At 52.2% G+C, this 25530-nt stretch overlaps 4 protein-coding genes across 4 annotated transcripts; all 4 read right to left on the bottom strand.

Moving 5' to 3' along the window:
• On the bottom strand, positions 1-942 carry LOC141741662 (olfactory receptor 5J3-like). The gene has a single exon (XM_074582520.1). The coding sequence runs from the start codon at positions 937-939 to the stop codon at positions 1-3; it is 939 nt and encodes a 312-aa protein (XP_074438621.1). The 5' UTR covers positions 940-942.
• A 9375-nt stretch (positions 943-10317) lies between these two features.
• Positions 10318-11259, bottom strand: LOC141741663 (olfactory receptor 5J3-like). Its single transcript, XM_074582521.1, has one exon. The coding sequence runs from the start codon at positions 11254-11256 to the stop codon at positions 10318-10320; it is 939 nt and encodes a 312-aa protein (XP_074438622.1). The 5' UTR covers positions 11257-11259.
• A 7592-nt stretch (positions 11260-18851) lies between these two features.
• On the bottom strand, positions 18852-19805 carry LOC141743120 (olfactory receptor 5J3-like). Its single transcript, XM_074586842.1, has one exon. It carries the CDS (start codon positions 19803-19805, stop codon positions 18852-18854), a length of 954 nt encoding a protein of 317 aa, XP_074442943.1.
• Positions 19806-23753: 3948 nt separating this feature from the next.
• Positions 23754-24755, bottom strand: LOC141743121 (olfactory receptor 5I1-like). Its single transcript, XM_074586843.1, has one exon. It carries the CDS (start codon positions 24735-24737, stop codon positions 23754-23756), a length of 984 nt encoding a protein of 327 aa, XP_074442944.1. The 5' UTR covers positions 24738-24755.
• Positions 24756-25530: the final 775 nt, after the last annotated feature.

The raw sequence follows: 25530 nt of genomic DNA on the forward strand, positions 1-25530 counted from the left end.
TTAGTGGAAAAGCTGCTTTGCCCTAAGAGTCCTCCTGAAGCTGTTCCTCACTTCCTTGTTCCTCAGGCTGTAGATCAGGGGGTTCAGCATGGGGATCACCAGGGTGTAGAAGACTGCTGAGACTTTCTCCTGCTCCATCGAGTAGCTGGAGCTGGGTTGGATGTAGCTAAATGAAACGGAGCCGTAGAAAATGGTGACGGCAGTCAGGTGAGAGGCACAGGTGTGGAAGGTTTTCTTCCTGCTGTTGTCCGACCGGATCCTCAGGATGGCCGAGAGGATGCGCACGTAGGAAACGACGATGACCAGGAGGGTCAGGAGAGCGAGAACCGCAGAGAAAACTAATAGCAAAGTCTGATTACGCCGGGTGTCCAAGCACGCCAGTTGCAGCAGGGGAGGTACGTCACAAAAGTAATGATTGATGACATTGGGCCCGCAGAATGGCAGCCCCAGCAAGCCACAAGTGTGCGTCAACGAGTTCAGGAGCCCCCCCACGTACGATCCCACCACTAGCTGCGTACAGACTCTCCTGGTCATAACAGTACTGTAGAGCAGCGGACTACAGATGGCTACGTAGCGGTCATATGCCATTGCAGATAGTAAGAACCCCTCCGCGGTGACAAAAAGCGCAAAAAAGAAGCTCTGGGAAAGGCATGCGGAGTAGGAAATGGTTTTGCTCTCCACTAGGAAGCTCACCAGCAACCTCGGAGCAAAGACAGTGGAATAGCAGAGGTCGATCACGGACAAGTTACTGAGGAAGAAATACATGGGAGTGTGAAGCTGGAGATGAGTCCGAATCAAAATGATCATGCCAAGGTTCCCCACCACAGTGATGACGTAAATCACTGCAAATACGAAGAACAGAGGGACCTGCAGCTGCCCATGGTCTGTCAGTCCTAGGAGGATGAAATGGGTTACCATGCTGTCATTCCTTCCAGCCATTTGACTCAAGGGATACAATGGGAGATCTGCCGAGGTACAAAGAGTGGTCAGGATGAAGGAAGCAGTTATTCGTTACACAAAGCAAGTTGGACTGGCGGTTTTGGCTTATTCTGAAATCGTAGCCTGGTCATGCTGTAAGCCTTCTGCTTGATGCAAGGGGAGGTACAACAAAAATTTGGAGTTGAAATTTTATTTGATTCCAGGCCAGGTGGAGCATGTGAATCTAGCAAAATACTGCAGCAAGCAATGGAACCTTGAATTTGAGTCTCCATAAGCTTATGTATAACTGGGTGAACTCTAAAAGCGAGTACACAGCATTCTTTCCACCTAGATGATTCTAATCTGGGGTTCTTGTCCCTTTCCTTTACTTGCCCACATTTTATGTAGCCAAAACATTCAATCCTCTAGGTGTCCTGTAACAACAAAAAGCCCCCCACAAAGCACCCAAACCAAAAAAGAACCACCCCAAATCAGGACCTTTTGAGAGGGATCTCTTCCAGTTCTACCACCATTTGAGTTGCAGCTGGGGTTGCTTCTTTCAGCTGGTTGTTTCCTCCTCATCAGCGTCAACACAGATGCTGGAACTCACTGCTGTCAGATGCCAGGTGTTTGAATTCCTGCCACACATCCCAAACGGAAGCCCACACAGACATATCTAAGGAGGGGAAGACTTGGAGAAACGTTGCTGAACGCTATTTTCACAGAGAACAATGATGGGAAGTTCAGGGTCGTTTTACCTACCTCCAGAAGGGTAGAGCTACCCGGCTGGTGGCGTTTTCTGATGTTCTTAGAATTGTAAAGATTAACCCCAGTGCCTGGGCTTGCGCGTAGCTGTCTTTAGAACAGAGTTCTCTGTGACCCGGGAGCATCCTAAACTCTAAGGGAGAGCCCAGAGCTCCGCACTGACATAACCCACAAAACGGAAGGAAACGGGAAATTTCTGTTTGGTGAAGAGGGAGCGCCAGCGAAGCAGAGGCCTGGAGGGAGAGAAATGGAGAAGCAGAGAGAGCTTTGCAAAGTGTCGCAGCTTTCGGGAGAATCACGTTTAGCAGCGCGTGGAGAACGGTGCAGCCGATGCACACGGGAACGCGCTGGTCTAATGAACGTCTGCTTTGCGGTTCCTTACCTTGGATTGACTTCTATACAGCCCAAATTCAGACTGGGAGAAGTAGGTAGGCACAGACCTGAGGCAGAGCTTTTTTTTTCTGAGGCTAGACCTCAAACAATATTTAATTTTAACCTGCTGTCTTGAAGTATTTTCTTTCTCTTCCTGCTGTTCTCTTAATGACCCTTCTTGAACTGCCTGATCTGACGCAATTTTCTAGGCTTGTTACCCTGAGAAGTGATATGGCAAGTTGTTGGGCCTCGAAATCTGCCCCAGGTCTTGCACGTCGGCAGTCTGCCTGTCTTGTACCAGAGGCGTGGGGCACCGTGGCCTCGGGAGAGGAAGGGTTGCTCAGCCTTCGACCCTCTTCAGAACACGCGCTCCTTCCGTTGAATTTAGGAATCTGTCAAAATCAGCGTGCAAGGAACAGTTTTCTTTTAAAGGCGAGACCTGCAGTACGCTTCTGGGAGCTGGAGCTTTTACCCTACGTGTTTTATTACGCAAAGGGACTGATTACTTCCCCCGATGCGGTCCTTCCGGTGTTTGCTAATTGCTTTCTTGAGTATACTGGCCTGACACTTGAGCAGAAGTCGCCTGCAAGGGGTTAACTTCCACATCAGTGGTTCTACTGACCCCGATTGATGAACATAGCTCCACATAAATCAACAAGCGAAAGTTTTCAACGTCAGCGGCGTAAAGAGAGAGCAGAACTCTTCGTAGGATGTTAATACTGACTTAAACCATTTAGACATTATGTACATGAACTTCGCTGGTTCCTGAGACAGCCAAGGGTGATGGCGTAGATTAGCAGGATCGTCACAAAGAGCAGGGACTGTAGTTCTGGGCGATTTGTCAGTCCCAAGAGGATGAAGTAGGTCACTGTGGTGTGGTTGCTTACCAGCATGCTCACCTCTGTAACAGCTTACCTGCTGAGATGAGAGGTGCGGCGACTATAAAGACAAGACAGGAAGAAAGGTTGTTCATTAATGTATTTCATGGGGTAATCTAGTGTGAAGCAAGACAAGGGCTGAGATTAAGTACCTGGGTCTCGCTTCCTTTTTGTGTGGGCTCCTCAAAAATGCTGATCAGATTTTTGCCAATCACTGTGGCCAAGCTTATCTCAGAACCAGCACAGCTGTACGCACAAGGTGCCCAGTGATGATTTGGGGGGTACAACAACGCACGTCTGCGACAGTGCGGCTACTTTTAGGTGATGCTAAGTCTGACATACGGGTGTCACTGGTGGCTTTGGAAACATATGCTAGGCACCGGTGGAGTTCTACCTCTTCCTTCATCTTTTCAGCTGGGTATTTCCTGTTATTTACTCATTAGGAAAGAATTAATCTCAGCGGAGTTTATTTTGTCCAAAGTAGAGGAGTCTCGCCTAAACTCCTAGCTCTCACTTTGGTCTATGGAAGCGCACGTTCCTCCTCCGTCACGCAGAGAGGGAGCCTGGATGAGGTGCTCAACGCTGTGCCTGAGGCTCCGGCAGCACGCGGTTGTCTGCAGAAGGCACTCTCGGTGGCTGCTTTCCTTCAATATGCTACTGAAAGAAAACATGGCATTTAACAGCAGCCAGCTTTTAAAACAGCGGCGGGTGTGCCCCTCCGACAGCCGTCTCCTGAGGGGGCCGCGCAGGGCCTGGCCTAAAGATGGGCCCGCTCAGCCCAGGCACAGCTCCTGGGAAGTGCCTCCCAACCTTCTTGCCTGGGCATCTCTTCAAGATACCCACACTTTTCCCTTATCTGTAAACAAGTATTTAAAATTTTTAGGTTGGAAGGGTTTTTGTCTTGGGGTATTTTTTTTGTGTGATTATGACACAACTGAAACGGTCACCAGGGTAGAATTAGAATCATGGAATGGTTTGGGTGGGAAGGGACCGTTAAAGCCCACCCAGTGCCACCCCCTGCCCTGGGCAGGGACACCTCCCCCCAGCCCAGGCTGCTCCAAGCCCCGTCCAACCTGGCCTTGAACCCCTCCAGGGATGGGGCAGCCACAGCTTCTGTGGGCAACCTGGGCCAGGGGCTCACCCCCCTCACAGCCAAGAATATCTTCCTCAGATCTCATCCAAATCTCCCCTCTGTCAGTGTAAAACCCTTCCCCCATCCAGCCAATTCCTTATCCACCGCGTGGTCCACCCGATCTGCTACGTGTTGGGCTTTCGCATGTGACCAAGAGCCACACGTACAGTCCGAGAGAGCACAAAACCAGGACTGATTTGGAGCAATGAGTGGAGATGGAGGAAGGGCTTTGTGGAGGAGTCTCCCTCGCACTGCCCTCCACAGAGAGACAGCCGCGAGACCTTGAGGCCCTGAGCATGAACAGCCCCAACAGAGAACCTCAGCTCGCCCTCTCCTCCTTCCCTGTCCTTTCCTTTGCCCTTGTGCCCCGGTTTCCACCAGGCCCCTCCGCTCCTGCAGTCCCTTCTCAGCACTATGCGGTGAGAGGAGAAGAGACAACGGGCGCAAACTGAAATACAGGGCCTTCTAGCTAATGACTATACAAAACTTGTTTATTTGGAGGGTGGTCAAGCGCTGGAAGACGTTTCCCAGAGGGGTTGCCACGAGAGGAGAGGACAGGCGGGCTTTCTGCCGTGGATTTCCTTCCTCAGCAGGAGCAGTGGGGCTGGCTCGATCCTGTTGGCTGCCACTGCCAGAGTCGGCGGCAACCCAGATTGTGACTGTCCCACTGCCACCATCCGCATGCCCCTCAGCAGGCGCACAACCACCACCTCGAGGGCCTATTGCGTCCCTGGGCTGGATGCGCAGCCTGGGGGGCATTGGTCAGGCGGCGAGCGTTGCGTTCCCCTTGTTGGTAGGGTGTGCTACCAGATCCTGCGCCGGGATCGTCTCCTTGCTGCACGCCCTCCTCTGGAGGAATTGCGGCCTCTCTGCGGACGGTGTTCTCTTCTCCTGGAAGAAGCTGGGACTCCCCACTGGTCCCCATCCCTCCTCCTTTGCCGCTCCGGCTGGGCTCGTGGTCGGCCCCCAGTGCTGCGGAACCTCCGCCGGGATCGGCTCCTCCCCGAGTAGTCCCGGATGTCCCGTTGAGGCCGTGGAGCTCATCCCTCGTCCCAGTCCCCGCTCCTCCACCACCTCCATCTTGCAGAGGAGCCATCGGCTGCTGCGGCCAGGTCCCTGCTGTGGCCTCTCCTGCGGAACCTGCTCCGTTGCCTGTCCCAGGCACCGGGACGCTCCCCGTCCCCGTCCCTGCCCCACCACCACCATCTGCCGCGGTGGCCCCGGGAGTGCTCCCTCCCAGCTTGGCCTTGCGTGCTGCGGGACCTCCGCCGGGATCGGCTCCTTGTGGCGTGCCGGCCCCAGGAAGAATCCTCGTCTGCCCGCTGGCGGCGCTGGCTCCTCCAGGAGGAGGCCGGGATGTCCCGTTCGTGCCTTTGGGGTCGGCTCTCACGACGACCAGTGTCCCGAGACCTGCCCCTGCTTCTCGAGTGGTTGTAGGCCCGGGCGTGCTGAGCCCTGCTGTGGCCACCTTGGTGCCAGCTCAGGGACCTGCTTTGTCCCCTCCCTGCGGCCCTGGCGCGGCCGTCGCCGTGGTCTCTGCTGGAAGACGTGCGGTGCTGGCGGCCGGGGGCCTGATGTCTCCTCCTGTCTGCAGAGCGGCGTGGAGATCTCCCTCTGGGCGTGATGTCCTGCACCTCATCGTTGTGGGTTCCCTGTGTGGGGAAGAGATGCCGAACAGACTGGTGGCAGTTGGGGCACGTGTCTTGCCTGCGGGCCCACTCCTGTATGCAGGAAAAACAGAAGCAGTGCCTGCACGAGCTCGCGCAGGCTTCGTTGCTGCTGTTGTCCTCGGAGACAGGGTGGTTTGCGTCCTCAGAGGCCTCTGGCGGCGCGGCCTGGGTCCCCTGGCTGGTGCTGGCAGCAGGGGAAGAGGGGCCATCTTCTGCCAAGTCCTCCTCCTCTGGTTCCATCTCGCGCTGCAAACGAAAGGGATACAAAGCTCATGACCTGCCCCGGAGACGCAACTGCTGCTACAGAGGTGCACGCTCAGCCACAGTGCTTGTGGTGCCACAAACGGCGGGGACATCCCAGGGCAGACGAGTGACACCAGGAGCGTCTTTGTGTGCTCCTGCTCTGCGGGCAGGAGGGTACCTGACCTCTCCGACACGTGGAGGCGGAACTGGGGAGGCAGGAGAGCGGTTCCTGGCCTCTGCGCAAGGGCAGCACAAGGCTGGGGGTGCAGCAGGTCGGGACTGGCACTCCGGGCCCTGCCGGCGTCCCCGTCTGGCAGATCCTCTCTGTGCCCTCGGCAGGGAGCCCACGGGATGGGGGTCCTTCTCCCTGCTTGGAGACGACTAATCCAAGGTCTGGGGAGACCATCTCCAGGTGGCCCTGCTTGAGCAGGGGTGTTGGAGCAGATGACCTCCAGGCCAGTCCCAGCCGACGGGCGTTTGGGCAGTGACTGACGCAGCATTTCCGTGGATGGCTGCACTGCCACGGAAAGCCTTTGCAGCTTATTCTCCAGGAATTCCCTTGCAGAATGCATCGAGAGTTTGCTGCGCTCCTCCTGGCTCGGCTCCAGCTTTGAGGTGACAACTGGGGCTGCAGCACAGGGCACGCCGTCTGCCCTCCACCTTGGAGGGCCCAACCATGTAGGCACCATCTCAACTCATTGCTCCACATAGGTCCCGTTTTTGGGCTCTCTTGGGCTGTAGCTGGGACTCTTAGTCATGGAATCATGGAACTGCCCAGGTTGGAAGGGACCTTTGACATCATCAAGTCCAAGCATCAACCCAACTCTGTCAAAACCCGTCACTAGACCATATTGCTGAGCACTGTGTCCACGGGTCTTTTAAATACCTCCAGGGATGGTGCCTCAACCACTTAAGTCACACGCAAAAGCCCAACGCGTCACAGACCTGTGCACCCCCCACACGCCGCAGACACACGGGCATGGTGCCTGGCATGGTCCTGCTCTGCTCCTTGGTGGCAAGAAGCAGGACAAGGGGCTGGCACATTGTCCCTCGTCCCGTACCTTTGACCTTGAAGAGCCGGGCTGTGCAGACATCGTTTCCACTCCTGGTACCTGGCGGCGGCGGGCAGCAGGACAGCCGCAGCAGCCAGGAGAAGGAAGCCAAGGATGAGCAGAGAGCTGCTGTCGCACGGTGCGCAGTCCGCCATGGACACACTGAGACGTGCGGCGGGGTGGCCCGTGTTTTATAGGGACACTGCTGTGAGGTCACAGCCCGGTGGGTGGGGGCACGTGTGTGATGTCACAATGCCGCGGCTCCGCATCACAACAGGGACCAGCTGGGTCGGTGTGGGGTGGCCCCAGCCTCCCCTCGCAGAGGCCCCGGGCACAGCCCCCGGCCCTTGCTGTGCAGGCAGCGCCATAGAATCCTAGAGCTGCCCAGGCTGGGAGGGACCTTTCAGACCGTCGGGTCCAACCACCAACCCAACGCTGACAAACCCACCACGACCCCACGTCCCTCAGCACCGCGTCTGCCCGGCTTTGAAATCCCTCCAGGGACGGCGACCCCACCACTGCCCTGGGCAGCCTCTTCCAATGCTCGACAACCCTTTCGGTGTCAAAATTGTTCCTAACATCCGTCCTAAACCTCCCCTGGTGCAACTTGAGGCCATCTTCTCTTGTCCCATGGCCTGTTCCTTGGGAGAAGAGCCCGACCCGTTCTGGCTACCCGCTCCTCTCAGGGAGCTGTAGAGAGCGAGGTCTCCCCTCAGCCTCCTCTTCTCCAGGCTGAAGACCCCCAGCTCCGTCAGCCGCCATGAGGATAGGGCATGTCCGAGCCCAAGCCAAGGGTCAGGACTGGGTCCAGGGATTGCCGGGCAGGTTCGGAGTGACAAGGCACGGCCAAGGGCAAGGCCCAGCTCAAGAGGCTCCCCGGCCGGGCAGGGACCAGCACTCCTGCGACAGAGCTGCAGAAGGAAGTCAAGGCCCAGGGCTGAGCTTAAATAGAGCTCCTGGGCCCATGAGTGTGGGTGGAGGTCCCAGGTGAGGCCGGTCAGGGTCATTAAGGCTTATTAATGCACTCAGGGGCCTGCCAGGGCCCCTTATGGCCAGCAGCGGGTCTGGTAACTCCTGCAGCCCCTTTTGGATCTGAGATGTTAGTCAAGACAATGCTCGGTTGTCCTTGTGTTCCTTGCATCGTGCAGGCGGCAGGAGGAGAGGCTGAGGAACCCGAGAGCGAGCAGACAGGAGGAGATACTCCAGGCTTCGGGGACCAAACTAGAGCTAGGCAGCAACACCCGAAACCAAGGGCTGCGTGCTGCTCCGGCGCATGTTTAGCCCCAGGGAGCGTTCTTTGCGGGAGCTGCTGTGCCGCTTTACTGCATGGGCTGGGAGGAGGGAGACTGTTGTTCAGCAATTCCTGTGGCTTGTTAGTGACACCGAGGGATAACACAGGCTGGATCCTCACGCGGGGGAAAACCAGCCCATAGGAATTCCTCGGGCTTTTCTTAGGACAAGACCTTCACTGCAGTGTGAAGCCACGTCGCCATCCGAGTCCATCTGGATATGGGCTATGGGCTTGTGAGGAATACTCTCTCTGTTCTGTGTCTGTAGAGAGCTTCTCCGATCGGGTCTGTCTCCCCAGTTGGAATGGACGAATCCACCTCGTCTTAGACACGTCCGTGTTGGGTCGGACAAAGCACACCTTCTCTTTGCCTTTTCAAAAGCATGATTCTTTTTTCCATTCTGCGACGAGCGAGGGAAACAAGCAGTCGACTCAATATGAGTGATAAAGCAAGCTTCAGCTTTATTGCAGCTTCATCAGACTTTTATACTCTTACACTTAGATATGCCTATTTGTCTTACAACTATTGGCTGTGCGCTAAAGATTACATTATTCATACTCCTCCTACATGCGGTTTCTTGGGTCCGGGTTTGTTCCTGTTCTCTCACAGTCTACTTTCTCAAAGTTGTTTATCTGACTTAAGGAAGGTCAGCACGGCCTTCAGCATCTTTCTTATCAGCGTGACTCGGAATTCTCCATGCAGGCAGGCATAGCTTACTTCTGACAGTCCTGCATGGTGCCGTGCCCGTTCTCATATAGCCATTCCTCAACACCATTCAAAATCCAAACGCTTTTGGGGGTTCTTCACTTGTGTTTCAGCATTGAACTCCGACATTTTTCAGAGGAAGTTTGTCCTCGTTAGCTTTTGTCTTCAAAGGGATAGGAAACCCTGCTGCTGCTGCGCGACCGTGAGAGCTCGCTCACTCCAGTATGCAGAGGACTCCAGGATAAAGCTGTCACAATCTTCTCCAGCTGAGCTTATTTCTGAATTTAACAGGACCGATTTTGTTGCATGGTGGTCTCTACAAACGCTCTCCCAAAGTGTCACAGAGGCTGTGTAAGTCTCAGGTACCTACGGCCCTGGGGGCTCAGGGTCCGAGTTAAACACGGACCAGGAGGGCAGTGAAGAGCTGTGCCTGGAGAGGAAGGTCTAGGGAGATATTTTCCCTAATCTTTTTGAGGAAGTTGGTTTTTTTAAAGAAATTATCTGATCCTAATAGTTACAATTTTAGCTATGGCTATGGAGCCTCTTAAGCGCCCTGAAAATCATTAATCTTCCGCAAAACAGACACGCTTACACAGCCAACTCTTTAATAGTGACGTTTCAGCCCCCCCGTTACAAGAACTTGTATCTTTTACAAATATGGCTTGCTTTAAAAGGATCGTTAAGTGTCTCACATACAGGATACCCGGACACAGTTTTGAAGTGTGAAATATTATCAGTGCTGTATTTTGGACGGTTCCTGGGGAAGAGATTAAGCTAAAGATAAGGCGGGGTAGAAAAAGGACATGAGTGATTATATGTATTTCATATCAGTGGCTTTTGAATTTGAGACAAAAGCTAAACATTTCATGCGTAGGCGGGAGCTAACTGGGTATAAGCCCAATAACAAATGTGTTTATCACCTGATATGGGATAAAGAAACAATAACGATCATGCGAGTCATTCCCACATTCCTTAAGAGCGTCATTAAGCTTCATTTCTATTTACAGTGACAGTGCAGGATGCCGTGAGGTGAGAACACCAGTTGAGCTGCTTTGGGACACTTGCTCCTGCCTGCAAAGAGGCTGCTCGGGACACTCTGCTTTGGAAAAGAGAGTGAGACCTTCATGCTGTCCCAACGTAGTGCCATAAGAGGCAATCGAAGTCGATAGCACCACGCGTGCTCTTTACTAAAAGGAAATTATGAAGACATTTCTAAATTTTGCTATTTGGAACCGTACCCCCAAACCGTTCTCCCTCAGCTTTGCGTGCGTTCTTTGCAAGGTGCCGCGCTCGTTAGTGGAAAAGCTGCTTTGCCCTAAGAGTCCTCCTGAAGCTGTTCCTCACTTCCTTGTTCCTCAGGCTGTAGATCAGGGGGTTCAGCATGGGGATCACCAGGGTGTAGAAGACTGCTGAGACTTTCTCCTGCTCCATCGAGTAGCTGGAGCTGGGTTGGATGTAGCTAAATGAAACGGAGCCGTAGAAAATGGTGACGGCAGTCAGGTGAGAGGCACAGGTGTGGAAGGTTTTCTTCCTGCTGTTGTCCGACCGGATCCTCAGGATGGCCGAGAGGATGCGCACGTAGGAAACGACGATGACCAGGAGGGTCAGGAGAGCGAGAACCGCAGAGAAAACTAATAGCAAAGTCTGATTACGCCGGGTGTCCAAGCACGCCAGTTGCAGCAGGGGAGGTACGTCACAAAAGTAATGATTGATGACATTGGGCCCGCAGAATGGCAGCCCCAGCAAGCCACAAGTGTGCGTCAACGAGTTCAGGAGCCCCCCCACGTACGATCCCACCACTAGCTGCGTACAGACTCTCCTGGTCATAACAGTACTGTAGAGCAGCGGACTACAGATGGCTACGTAGCGGTCATATGCCATTGCAGATAGTAAGAACGCCTCCGCGGTGGCAAAAAGCGCAAAAAAGAAGCTCTGGGAAAGGCACGCGGAGTAGGAAATGGTTTTGCTCTCCACTAGGAAGCTCACCAGCAACCTCGGAGCAAAGACAGTGGAATAGCAGAGGTCGATCACGGACAAGTTACTGAGGAAGAAATACATGGGAGTGTGAAGCTGGAGATGAGTCCGAATCAAAATGATCATGCCAAGGTTCCCCACCACAGTGATGACGTAAATCACTGCAAATACGAAGAACAGAGGGACCTGCAGCTGCCCATGGTCTGTCAGTCCTAGGAGGATGAAATGGGTTACCATGCTGTCATTCCTTCCAGCCATTTGACTCAAGGGATACAATGGGAGATCTGCCGAGGTACAAAGAGTGGTCAGGATGAAGGAAGCAGTTATTCGTTACACAAAGCAAGTTGGACTGGCGGTTTTGGCTTATTCTGAAATCGTAGCCTGGTCATGCTGTAAGCCTTCTGCTTGATGCAAGGGGAGGTACAACAAAAATTTGGAGTTGAAATTTTATTTGATTCCAGGCCAGGTGGAGCATGTGAATCTAGCAAAATACTGCAGCAAGCAATGGAACCTTGAATTTGAGTCTCCATAAGCTTATATATAACTGGGTGAACTCTAAAAGCGAGTACACAGCATTCTTTCCACCTAGATGATTCTAATCTGGGGTTCTTGTCCCTTTCCTTTACTTGCCCACATTTTATGTAGCCAAAACATTCAATCCTCTAGGTGTCCTGTAACAACAAAAAGCCCCCCACAAAGCACCCAAACCAAAAAAGAACCACCCCAAATCAGGACCTTTTGAGAGGGATCTCTTCCAGTTCTACCACCATTTGAGTTGCAGCTGGGGTTGCTTCTTTCAGCTGGTTGTTTCCTCCTCATCAGCGTCAACACAGATGCTGGAACTCACTGCTGTCAGATGCCAGGTGTTTGAATTCCTGCCACACATCCCAAACGGAAGCCCACACAGACATATCTAAGGAGGGGAAGACTTGGAGAAACGCTGCTGAACGCTATTTTCACAGAGAACAATGATGGGAAGTTCAGGGTCGTTTTACCTACCTCCAGAAGGGTAGAGCTACCCGGCTGGTGGCGTTTTCTGATGTTCTTAGAATTGTAAAGATTAACCCCAGTGCCTGGGCTTGCGCGTAGCTGTCTTTAGAACAGAGTTCTCTGTGACCCGGGAGCATCCTAAACTCTAAGGGAGAGCCCAGAGCTCCGCACTGACATAACCCACAAAACGGAAGGAAACGGGAAATTTCTGTTTGGTGAAGAGGGAGCGCCAGCGAAGCAGAGGCCTGGAGGGAGAGAAATGGAGAAGCAGAGAGAGCTTTGCAAAGTGTCGCAGCTTTCGGGAGAATCACGTTTAGCAGCGCGTGGAGAACGGTGCAGCCGATGCACACGGGAACGCGCTGGTCTAATGAACGTCTGCTTTGCGGTTCCTTACCTTGGATTGACTTCTATACAGCCCAAATTCAGACTGGGAGAAGTAGGTAGGCACAGACCTGAGGCAGAGCTTTTTTTTTTCTGAGGCTAGACCTCAAACAATATTTAATTTTAACCTGCTGTCTTGAAGTATTTTCTTTCTCTTCCTGCTGTTCTCTTAATGACCCTTCTTGAACTGCCTGATCTGACGCAATTTTCTAGGCTTGTTACCCTGAGAAGTGATATGGCAAGTTGTTGGGCCTCGAAATCTGCCCCAGGTCTTGCACGTCGGCAGTCTGCCTGTCTTGTACCAGAGGCGTGGGGCACCGTGGCCTCGGGAGAGGAAGGGTTGCTCAGCCTTCGACCCTCTTCAGAACACGCGCTCCTTCCGTTGAATTTAGGAATCTGTCAAAATCAGCGTGCAAGGAACAGTTTTCTTTTAAAGGCGAGACCTGCAGTACGCTTCTGGGAGCTGGAGCTTTTACCCTACGTGTTTTATTACGCAAAGGGACTGATTACTTCCCCCGATGCGGTCCTTCCGGTGTTTGCTAATTGCTTTCTTGAGTATACTGGCCTGACACTTGAGCAGAAGTCGCCTGCAAGGGGTTAACTTCCACATCAGTGGTTCTGCTGAACCCGATTGATGAACATAGCTCCACATAAATCAACAAGCGAAAGTTTTCAACGTCAGCGGCGTAAAGAGAGAGCAGAACTCTTCGTAGGATGTTAATACTGACTTAAACCATTTAGACATTATGTATATGAACTTCGCTGGTTCCTGAGACAGCCAAGGGTGATGGCGTAGATTAGCAGGATCATCACAAAGAGCAGGGACTGTAGTTCTGGGCGATTTGTCAGTCCCAAGAGGATGAAGTAGGTCACTGTGGTGTGGTTGCTTACCAGCATGCTCACCTCTGTAACAGCTTACCTGCTGAGATGAGAGGTGCGGCGACTATAAAGACAAGAAAGGAAGAAAGGTTGTTCATTAATGTATTTCATGGGGTAATCTAGTGTGAAGCAAGACAAGGGCTGAGATTAAGTACCTGGGTCTCGCTTCCTTTTTGTGTGGGCTCCTCAAAAATGCTGATCAGATTTTTGCCAATCACTGTGGCCAAGCTTATCTCAGAACCAGCACAGCTGTACGCACAAGGTGCCCAGTGATGATTTGGGGGGTACAACAACGCACGTCTGCGACAGTGCGGCTACTTTTAGGTGATGCTAAGTCTGACATACGGGTGTCACTGGTGGCTTTGGAAACATATGCTAGGCACCGATGGAGTTCTACCTCTTCCTTCATCTTTTCAGCTGGGTATTTCCTGTTATTTACTCATTAGGAAAGAATTAATCTCAGCGGAGTTTATTTTGTCCAAAGTAGAGGAGTCTCGCCTAAACTCCTAGCTCTCACTTTGGTCTATGGAAGCGCACGTTCCTCCTCCGTCACGCAGAGAGGGAGCCTGGATGAGGTGCTCAACGCTGTGCCTGAGGCTCCGGCAGCACGCGGTTGTCTGCAGAAGGCACTCTCGGTGGCTGCTTTCCTTCAATATGCTACTGAAAGAAAACATGGCATTTAACAGCAGCCAGCTTTTAAAACAGCGGCGGGTGTGCCCCTCCAACAGCCGTCTCCTGAGGGGGCCGCGCAGGGCCTGGCCTAAAGATGGGCCCGCTCAGCCCAGGCACAGCTCCTGGGAAGTGCCTCCCAACCTTCTTGCCTGGGCATCTCTTCAACATACCCACGCTTTTCCCATATCTGTAAATAAGTATTTAAAATTTTTAGGTTGGAAGGGTTTTTTGTCTTGGGGTATTTTTTTTGTGTGATTATGACACAACTGAAACGGTCACCAGGGTAGAATTAGAATCATGGAATGGTTTGGGTGGGAAGGGACCTTAAAGCCCACCCAGTGCCACCCCCTGCCCTGGGCAGGGACACCTCCCCCCAGCCCAGGTTGCTCCAAGCCCCGTCCAACCTGGCCTTGAACCCCTCCAGGGATGGGGCAACCACAGCTTCTGTGGGCAACCCGGGCCAGGGGCTCACCCCCCTCACAGCCAAGAATATCTTCCTCAGATCTCATCCAAATCTCCCCTCTGTCAGTGTAAAACCCTTCCCCCATCCAGCCAATTCCTTATCCACCGCGTGGTCCACCCGATCTGCTACGTGTTGGGCTTTCGCATGTGACCAAGAGCCACACGTACAGTCCGAGAGAGCACAAAACCAGGACTGATTTGGAGCAATGAGTGGAGATGGAGGAAGGGCTTTGTGGAGGAGTCTCCCTCGCACTGCCCTCCACAGAGAGACAGCCGCGAGACCTTGAGGCCCTGAGCATGAACAGCCCCAACAGAGAACCTCAGCTCGCCCTCTCCTCCTTCCCTGTCCTTTCCTTTGCCCTTGTGCCCCGGTTTCCACCAGGCCCCTCCGCTCCTGCAGTCCCTTCTCAGCACTATGCGGTGAGAGGAGAAGAGACAACGGGCGCAAACTGAAATACAGGGCCTTCTAGCTAATGACTATACAAAACTTGTTTATTTGGAGGGTGGTCAAGCGCTGGAAGACGTTTCCCAGAGGGGTTGCCACGAGAGGAGAGGACAGGCGGGCTTTCTGCCGTGGATTTCCTTCCTCAGCAGGAGCAGTGGGGCTGGCTCGATCCTGTTGGCTGCCACTGCCAGAGTCGGCGGCAACCCAGATTGTGACTGTCCCACTGCCACCATCCGCATGCCCCTCAGCAGGCGCACAACCACCACCTCGAGGGCCTATTGCGTCCCTGGGCTGGATGCGCAGCCTGGGGGGCATTGGTCAGGCGGCGAGCATTGCGTTCCCCTTGTTGGTAGGGTGTGCTACCAGATCCTGCGCCGGGATCGTCTCCTTGCTGCACGCCCTCCTCTGGAGGAATTGCGGCCTCTCCGCAGACGGTGTTCTCTTCTCCTGGAAGAAGCTGGGACTCCCCACTGGTCCCCATCCCTCCTCCTTTGCCGCTCCGGCTGGGCTCGTGGTCGGCCCCCAGTGCTGCGGAACCTCCGCCGGGATCGGCTCCTCCCCGAGTAGTCCCGGATGTCCCGTTGAGGCCGTGGAGCTCGTCCCTCGTCCCAGTCCCCGCTCCTCCACCACCTCCATCTTGCAGAGGAGCCATCGGCTGCTGCGGCCAGGTCCCTGCTGTGGCCTCTCCTGCGGAACCTGCTCCGTTGCCTGTCCCAGGCACCGGGACGCTCCCCGTCCCCGTCCCTGCCCCACCACCACCATCTGCCGCGGTGGCCCCGGGAGTGCTCCCTCCCAGCTTGGCCTTGCGTGCTGCGGGACCTCCGCCGGGATCGGCTCCTTGTGGCGTGCCGGCCCCAGGAAGAATCCTCGTCTGCCCGCTGGCGGCGCTGGCTCCTCCAGGAGGAGGCCGGGATGTCCCGTTCGTGCCTTTGGGGTCGGCTCTCACGACGACCAGTGTCCCGAGACCTGCCCCTGCTTCTCGAGTGGTTGTAGCCCCGGGCGTGCTGAGCCCTGCTGTGGCCACCTTGGTGCCAGCTCAGGGACCTGCTTTGTCCCCTCCCTGCGGCCCTGGCGCGGCCGTCGCCGTGGTCTCTGCTGGAAGACGTGCGGTGCTGGCGGCCGGGGGCCTGATGTCTCCTCCTGTCTGCAGAGCGGCGTGGAGATCTCCCTCCGGGCGTGATGTCCTGCACCTCATCGTTGTGGGTTCCCTGTGTGGGGAAGAGGTGCCGAACAGACTGGTGGCAGTTGGGGCACGTGTCTTGCCTGCGGACCCACTCCTGTATGCAGGAAAAACAGAAGCAGTGCCTGCACGAGCTCGCGCAGGCTTCGTTGCTGCTGCTGTCCTCAGAGACAGGGTGGTTTGCGTCCTCAGAGGCCTCTGGCGGCGCGGCCTGGGTCCCCTGGCTGGTGCTGGCAGCAGGGGAAGAGGGGCCATCTTCTGCCAAGTCCTCCTCCTCTGGTTCCATCTCGCGCTGCAAACGAAAGGGATACAAAGCTCATGACCTGCCCCGGAGACGCAACTGCTGCTACAGAGGTGCTTGTGGTGCCACGAACGGCGGGGACATCCCAGGGCAGACGAGTGACACCAGGAGCATCTTTGTGTGCTCCTGCTCTGCGGGCAGGAGGGTACCTGACCTCTCCGACACGTGGAGGCGGAACTGGGGAGGCAGGAGAGCGGTTCCTGGCCTCTGCGCAAGGGCAGCACAAGGCTGGGGGTGCAGCAGGTCGGGACTGGCACTCCGGGCCCTGCCGGCGTCCCCGTCTGGCAGATCCTCTCTGTGCCCTCGGCAGGGAGCCCACGGGATGGGGGTCCTTCTCCCTGCTTGGAGACGACTAATCCAAGGTCTGGGGAGACCATCTCCAGGTGGCCCTGCTTGAGCAGGGGTGTTGGAGCAGATGACCTCCAGGCCAGTCCCAGCCGACGGGCGTTTGGGCAGTGACTGACGCAGCATTTCCGTGGATGGCTGCACTGCCACGGAAAGCCTTTGCAGCCTATTCTCCAGGAATTCCCTTGCAGAATGCATCGAGAGTTTGCTGCGCTCCTCCTGGCTCGGCTCCAGCTTTGAGGTGACAACTGGGGCTGCAGCACAGGGCACGCCGTCTGCCCTCCACCTTGGAGGGCCCAACCATGTAGGCACCATCTCAACTCATTGCTCCACATAGGTCCCGTTTTTGGGCTCTCTTGGGCTGTAGCTGGGACTCTTAGTCATGGAATCATGGAACTGCCCAGGTTGGAAGGGACCTTTGACATCATCAAGTCCAAGCATCAACCCAACTCTGTCAAAACCCATCACTAGACCATATCGCTGAGCACTGTGTCCACGGGTCTTTTAAATACCTCCAGGGATGGTGCCTCAACCACTTAAGTCACGCGCAAAAGCCCAACGCGTCACAGACCTGTGCACCCCCCACACGCCGCAGACACACGGGCATGGTGCCTGGCATGGTCCTGCTCTGCTCCTTGGTGGCAAGAAGCAGGACAAGGGGCTGGCACATTGTCCCTCGTCCCGTACCTTTGACCTTGAAGAGCCGGGCTGTGCAGACATCGTTTCCACTCCTGGTACCTGGCGGCGGCGGGCAGCAGGACAGCCGCAGCAGCCAGGAGAAGGAAGCCAAGGATGAGCAGAGAGCTGCTGTCGCACGGTGCGCAGTCCGCCATGGACACACTGAGACGTGCGGCGGGGTGGCCCGTGTTTTATAGGGACACTGCTGTGAGGTCACAGCCCGGTGGGTGGGGGCACGTCTGTGATGTCACAATGCCGCGGCTCCGCATCACAACAGGGACCAGCTGGGTCGGTGTGGGGCGTCCCCGGGCACAGCCCCTTGCAAGGTCCCTTGCTGTGCAGGCAGCGCCATAGAATCCTAGAGCTGCCCAGGCTGGGAGGGACCTTTCAGACCGTCGGGTCCAACCACCAACCCAACGCTGACAAACCCACCACGACCCGACGTCCCTCAGCACCGCGTCTGCCCGGCTTTGAAATCCCTCCAGGGACGGCGACCCCACCACTGCCCTGGGCAGCCTCTTCCAATGCTCGACAACCCTTTCGGTGTCAAAATTGTTCCTAACATCCGTCCTAAACCTCCCCTGGTGCAACTTGAGGCCGTCTCCTCTTGTCCCATGGCCTGTTCCTTGGGAGAAGAGCCCGACCCGTTCTGGCTACCCGCTCCTCTCGGGGAGCTGTAGAGAGCGAGAAGGTCTCCCCTCAGCCTCCTCTTCTCCACGCTGAAGACCCCCAGCTCCGTCAGCCGCCATGAGGATAGGGCATGTCCGAGCCCAAGCCAAGGGTCAGGACTGGGTCCAGGGATTGCCGGGCAGGTTCGGAGTGACAAGGCACGGCCAAGGGCAAGGCCCAGCTCAAGAGGCTCCCCGGCCGGGCAGGGACCAGCACTCCTGGGAGCAGAACTCTTCGTAGGATGTTAATACTGACTTAAACCATTTAGACATTATGTATATGAACTTCGCTGGTTCCTGAGACAGCCAGGATAACGATGGCAGTCCTCCAGATGGAGAGCCAAACCCCTCACCCGTGGTCATTGGTTGAAATAAGCCAGTAGAGGGAACTCCAGGGTAGGCCGTAAACTTTCCGATGGGAAAATGAGTAGGTAGAAAGAAGAATGGCATCCCAGGGCTCCCGAAGCAAGCAGCAGAGGAAAGCTGGCTCGATAAATGTTTTGTGATTGCCCTCCTTCCCAGCCGTACTCCAACCAGCAGACACCCACAGGTACGGGCACTGGCCGTCTCGCTCTGCTAAACGTTTGTCCAGCTGCTGGTTTTAGTGGGGCTAATGTCTTCTTCCCGCGTTATGGGTGGACATTAGAACTCAGATATGTCAAGATCCAGAATCTTAAAGACAAATTAAGTGAGATTCATCGTTTAAGTCCTAAAGATAGCAATGGGAGGCCAAGCTACTATGCTGAACACCATCTAAGCCAAGGGAGAGAAGTAAACTTTATGGAGAATCATACATCTTAGTGACGTTTCTTAGGATAGGGTGATTTTTCTTGTGATGCCTACAACTCTCTCTTATTTGGACAGGCAGGTTAATGAACAGCATTTTCTCCTTTCCGTCACCCTTCGGAGTGCATTTTTCACCTCCTTGTTCCTGAGGCTGTAGATCAGGGGATTCAGCATGGGAACGACCAGGGTGTAAAACACTGCAGAAATTTTCTCCCGTTCCAGTGAGTATTTTGAACTGGGCTGCACGTGGCTCAAACTGACGGGCCCGTAGAAGAGGGTTACGGCCGTCAGGTGGGAGGCGCAGGTGGAGAAGGCTCTGTGCCTGCTTGTGGAGCTCATGCTCGGCATCGAGAAGAGGATGCAGAGGTAGGAGACGACGACAAATAGGAGAGTTGACAGAGCGATGAGCCCCGAGAGGGTTACAAGCAATATCTCGTTGATACGCTTGTCAGAGCAAGTTAGTTGCAGCAGTGGGTTTGTGTCACAGAAGTAGTGGTTGATGGTATTAGGGCCGCAGAATGACAACTTCAGTAAGCCACAAGTATGTACTGATGAGTTAAGGAGCCCCCCTAGGTATGATCCAGCTACCAGCCAAATACAGACCTTCCTGGGCATAAGAGTGGTGTAAAGCAGTGGGCTGCAAATGGCTATGTAGCGGTCGTAAGCCATGACAGCCAGCAGGAATCCCTCTGTGGTCACAAACACAACAAACGAGAAATGCTGGGCAACACATGCTGAGTAAGAAAGGGTCTTGTTCTCCACTAAGAAGTTTACCAGCATCCTTGGAGCAAAAACTGAGGAATAACAGAGATCCACAACTGACAAATTAACGAGGAAGAAATACATGGGCGTTTGCAGCTGGGAGTCAATGGTGATCAAGGCAATCATGCCAAGGTTGCCCACAAGGGTGATGGCGTAGATTAGCAGGATCATCACAAAGAGCAGGGACTGTAGTTCTGGGCGATTTGTCAGTCCCAAGAGGATGAAGTAGGTCACTGTGGTGTGGTTGCTTACCAGCATGCTCACCTCTGTAACAGCTTACCTGCTGAGATGAGAGGTGCGGCGACTATAAAGACAAGAAAGGAAGAAAGGTTGTTCATTAATGTATTTCATGGGGTAATCTAGTGTGAAGCAAGACAAGGGCTGAGATTAAGTACCTGGGTCTCGCTTCCTTTTTGTGTGGGCTCCTCAAAAATGCTGATCAGATTTTTGCCAATCACTGTGGCCAAGCTTATCTCAGAACCAGCACAGCTGTACGCACAAGGTGCCCAGTGATGATTTGGGGGGTACAACAACGCACGTCTGCGACAGTGCGGCTACTTTTAGGTGATGCTAAGTCTGACATACGGGTGTCACTGGTGGCTTTGGAAACATATGCTAGGCACCGAATGAGTTCTACATCTTCCTTCATCTTTTCAGCTGGGTATTTCCTGTTATTTACTCATTAGGAAAGAATTAATCTCAGCGGAGTTTATTTTGTCCAAAGTAGAGGAGTCTCGCCTAAACTCCTAGCTCTCACTTTGGTCTATGGAAGCGCACGTTCCTCCTCTGTCACGCAGAGAGGGAGCCTGGATGAGGTGCTCAACGCTGTGCCTGAGGCTCCGGCAGCACGCGGTTGTCTGCAGAAGGCACTCTCGGTGGCTGCTTTCCTTCAATATGCTACTGAAAGAAAACATGGCATTTAACAGCAGCCAGCTTTTAAAAACACTGAAGTAGGAAGGGAGAGAGTTACAGGTTTGAGTCTGTTTTATGACTTAATTGATGCAGATCCAAACCTTCTGCTTTGTAGAGGAGAGTCCATGACTGGCGTGGGGTAGGAGGTGAGATCTAGTCCCTTGTCCCATGACTGGTTCTGTATTTTATCCAGAAATAACTCGTACAAAACACAGAAACAACACAGGAATGGGCATCAACTTAATTTTTAGGTGCCCGGGTCTCTTGCTAGATTTTGAGTCAAGATCAGGGGACGTTTAGATGTTTTCAGACAATCACACAATTACTCTTTCCATGTCTAAATTCAATCCAAACTTCTCTATCCGTTAGGGTGCTTCCGTGATCAGTGCGTGATTAATAACAATGTAGTCATCTATTCATTCTGGTTATTTCACCTCCTCATGTGAAAGGAGCCTGTAAGCCTGTCAGTGGAGGGAATTACCCTTGGAGACGTCATGTCTCCTTCAGTTAACCATAAAAGCAGCTGAGCTGTTTAATTTGGAATGTAAGTGGTTAATGGAGAAATCTGAAGTTCAGTGAAATCGATCCCACAGAGGCTGTACACATTTATGGTCTTATGGTTGAAGTTACCTGATTGTCCTGCTGATGCTGCAACTCACAGCCTGATACTACACAAAACAAAAGAGAACTTGAGTTCTTTGGGTGTAAAACAGAGAGAGCAATATTGCTTTTCCCATTCTGCTCTTTCTTGTGTATTCCGATCCTGAATTTTTTAAAACAGTCTATTGGGACGTGTTTGCCAAATCCTGAGAGCACTGTAACCGTCAAGGCTAAGCTGAGAGGTCAGCGCTAAAACTACCATGGACATACCTGGATTTTACAGTCGGATGCTTCTCTCTCCAGTCCTGAACGTCCAAACACTCCAACGCTGCAGAAGTCTGGATTTCACTCCCCGGGATGCCATCCCCACATATCTCTATCCATACGGATGTCCCTTTGGGCTGGGTATTCCGAGCTCTTTCACGGTCTTGTCTGATGGCTGTGATCTGTAATTCCTCCATAGAGAAAACATGCAACCAAATGAAATGTGTGTGGCTGGCTCACTACATTGACACAATAGTGAGAAGTGTATGAAGACGTCAGGGAAGACGTAAAATAACCCTCTTTGCTCCACAGAAAAGAAATAATGTTTCGTGCTTGAATGCAGCACAGAACAGCAGCTCATCCCTCAAACCTGAGAGATCATGTCAGAACCTTCTGCTGCAAATATTTGCTGCTTTGGCTATTAGGAACTGAACACTCACAAACAACTGAGTCCTCCGTTAATATTTTTCAGATCAGACACAAAGGACATCATTAAATTGTTCTCCCGGGAGCCTTTAAGCAGGCAAACGGAGGGCTGTTCTCCTACAGCAACATGCACGAAACAAGTATGTTCACAGTCCTCAATTGCCCCGTTTACGGCAAATCCCGTCTGCTTTACTGAGACTCAGGAAAGGGAAAGAAGCCTCAGGAATATTCTGTGTCTGTAGCACACTGAAAAAATCAGGGTTGAAATTAAATCTACAGGGAACACAGACATCCTACAGTATAAAAGACCCCTTCAGGACTATTCAACTGCTTGCAATAGTTTTTGGGGCCATCTCCTCTCTCATGCCATCGTTTGAGCTGTTGTGAGCCTTGTAGGGCATGGGCAGGACGACACTGTCCCATCTTTTCTGGCTGGCACGTCCGTTGAGTGGACACCGAGCTCACTGGTGTCAAGAAGCTGCGTTAGGTACCCCAAAATGCAGGGTGTGCCAGCCCAGCTCAGGGGCTCCCCACTCTGGCTACTCGTTTTTCAGAGAGGATGTGCGTTTGGGTGGCTGAAAGAAAATGTATGACTGTTCAATGTCCAGTTGTGCAACTCAACCCATCCTAAATCCAGGTCTTTAACTGATGAGGAATCCATTAGGATTGAAGGTGAATATTATATTTTATTGATGACATATGCTACTGAAATAAAGAAAAAATTTTAAAATCCCTGTTTTGTTGCCTGACAACATAATAGAAAAGGTGTCGTCTCTTAGGAAATAATCAATAGGACCCTTAGCATATTTTGATGACCATTCTTTATCTAGAAAGTGAGCTAACTGCTCACATTGGCCATGTGCATGTGTACACCTGAGTTAGGGACCTACAGATGACCGCAGGAAAAAAGAGAGAAAGAGTGAGTGTGAAACAAACCACCAGAATTCTCATATAGGATCAGGCTCTTGCTCAGATGGCAGGAGGAGAAGTTGAACTGCTAGTTTGTGTTACTTTCACATTATGTTTCTCTTGTTCCAGTAAGATCTCATTGCGTCTTTAAACACCGAGAGCCAGAGGCACAGTAAAGACGTTGTAAATAGATTTTTGAAGAGTTCTCCGGGGCCTTTGCTCAGATCTAGGCCAGAGATCTGTATCATCAAGATTCACAAGTCCCAAGAAACAATCTCATTGGAAAAAATTATTGTATATAACACCAAGAAATGGGATTGTACTAAAGGCTGGGATAATGTTTGCACACAGTGTCCCGTGTCCCATAAAGGGCAGGCTGCAACACCAAGAACCACATCCATGAAAGAAAAAAAAATTGGAATTCCATATAAAAGCACTGCAGTAATTATATTTCTATTTTTTCTTAACCTCTTTTCAACAATCTTCAGAAGCAAACTCTCTTTGTTCCGCATGCAATCGCTAGATGCAGCATTTGAGAAGAAAGAGAGAATGTTTCTGGGAAACTTCAATCATGGAAATGTCCTTTAATTCGTAGGGCTCCAGTGGTGGGGAACGGAATGGGGGGCTGTCACTCTTGGGTGTCTGCAAGACACCTCACATGGATACGTGCTGGAAACCCCAGGCTTACAGACCGTGGATAAAATAGGCAGCTTCAGGGAGAAACGCATCTAACCTGTCTTAGACACCTTTCTTGGGAGGACTACTCAAATTTTGGTGTGTCTGTGTCTCTTCGTTGGTTACAAAAAGTGAGTAAGTTTGAGCTAGATATCCAAATGGAAATATTTAAATCAGGCAGATAAATCCCACATTTGGTGTCCAAAGACTTCAAAGAACTCACAGGTGGCTTAAGCCCTCTGTGATGAAGATCCAGTCTGTTACAGTGACCAGGAATTTGCTGAAATAAGGCTTAACAGGACTAATAGCTCCGTATTTCCCCATTGCACATCCTTCAATTAGCAATCTTCATGAGATATCGTAGTAAGTTTATGTAAAGGATTCAGGATCTGATAATCCATATCCAAGAGAATGGAGGTTTTATGGAGTTACCCCACATGCCCTTCTGGAAGGCTTTCCGCAGGGAAGGACCTTTCTCTTCAACAGTTTCCTTGCAGCGCATTTCACGTCGTTGTTTCTCAAGCTGTAGATCAAGGGGTTGAGCAGAGGAATGACCACTGTGTAGAACACAGAAATGGTTTTATCAGTGCTCAGCGAGTAGCTGGAACGGGGGTGGAAATACATGAACAGGATTGTGCCGTGAAATGTGAAAACGGCTGTGAGGTGGGAGGCACAGGTGGAGAACGTTTTCTGCCTGCCCTTGGCAGAGTGGATCCTCAGCACCATGGCAATGATGAAAAAGTAAGAAATTATGACGACTGTAAAAGTGGTTGCCTCAATTAAAGCACCAAATATGGAAACGAGGAGCTTGTTGCGATGGGTGTCACTGCAAGAGAGTTTTAGGAGAGGGAGGAGGTCACAGAAAAAGTGATCGATGACATTTGAGTTGCAAAAGGACAACCTCAGCAAGCCATAGGTGTGTATCAGAGAATTTGCAGCTCCCCCCAAACACGAGCCAGCTATTAACAGTACACAGACCTTCTTGGTCACAACGACAGTGTACAGCAGTGGGTTACAAATGGCCACATAGCGGTCGTATGCCATTGCAGCCAGGAGAAACATCTCAGTGGTGGCAAAAAGTGTGAAGAAGCTATACTGCATAAGGCAGCCATTGTACGAAACTCCCTTTGATGCCCCTAAGAAGTTGAGCAGCATGTTGGGAGTGACGGTGGAAGAACAGCAGACGTCTAAGAAGGACAAGTTGCTGAGGAGAAAGTACATAGGGGTGTGCAGGTGTGGGTCAAACCTGATGATCAGTATCATTCCCACATTACCCAGCAACGTCAGCCCATAGATCAGGGAAAAGACAACGAACAGGGGAAGCTGCAGGTCCGGTCTATCAGTTAATCCTGTGAAAATGAAGTTAGTCACAGGGGTGTGATTGGCTTGGGCCGTCATTGTCATTTAACTGTTGCCTGCTAGAATAGAGAAGGACAACCAGATACCAGTGCCTGGGAGGGATCGTCAGCGTCCCTCGCGCCAGTCCCTGCGCCACTCGTCCACTCCACTGCTGGCTTTTCCATCTAAAGCAATAACCAGCTATTTCACTTCTTTCTCCCTTCTGTCAGCCTCTTTTCTTCCATCCATTGAGCTAGATTCATGGTGAGGAAAAATAATCTCACATAAATATTTGTGACACAATCTAGAGAGCTGTAACCGGCACTATTAGGAACAAGAAGCGTATCTTATATGCTTTATTTGCACATATGAAAAGCACCAGGGTTTATGTTAAAGGAGCCGTGTGTGATTAACCCCTCTATATCCGTGCGTTTTCATCACTGGGATATTGAACAGTTCAGTTCCGAAACCCTACACCGCCTTTCCTGTGATCCGTTATGTGGTTAAAATACCTGCCATGTTACTAGTTTTACATGATAAAAAAGACCAGAATAAAGACAGTGAAAAGTTTAATAATCTCCTAAGGCTTACCATTCTGATCCTCTCATTCAAGGTTCCACGAGAAGATTAACCTTCCATATCCTTTCCTTAAAACCAAATGTCCTGTAGAAGAAATGTATTTCACATTAGAAACCAACACTGGCAGAATGTCTCTGAAAAACACAGAAAAGGATTGGGTTTTCTTTTACCAGTTTAGTTTCATTCTAGGACTGGTTCTACATCTATATTAGAGAAAACAAGCTTATTGGACAAAAGTATGCTGATATTAGAAGAATTTGGTATCATTTTTCTCTGGCAA

Source organism: Larus michahellis, chromosome 4 (assembly GCF_964199755.1).
Source record: "Larus michahellis chromosome 4, bLarMic1.1, whole genome shotgun sequence".
NCBI classification, from domain to species: domain Eukaryota; kingdom Metazoa; phylum Chordata; class Aves; order Charadriiformes; family Laridae; genus Larus; species Larus michahellis.

Coding starts and splice junctions, on each gene's coding strand:
- LOC141741662 (XM_074582520.1), bottom strand. CDS start 939: ATGGCTGGAAGGAATGACAGCATGGTAACCCATTTCATCCTCCTAGGA.
- LOC141743121 (XM_074586843.1), bottom strand. CDS start 24,737: ATGACAATGACGGCCCAAGCCAATCACACCCCTGTGACTAACTTCATT.
- LOC141741663 (XM_074582521.1), bottom strand. CDS start 11,256: ATGGCTGGAAGGAATGACAGCATGGTAACCCATTTCATCCTCCTAGGA.
- LOC141743120 (XM_074586842.1), bottom strand. CDS start 19,805: ATGCTGGTAAGCAACCACACCACAGTGACCTACTTCATCCTCTTGGGA.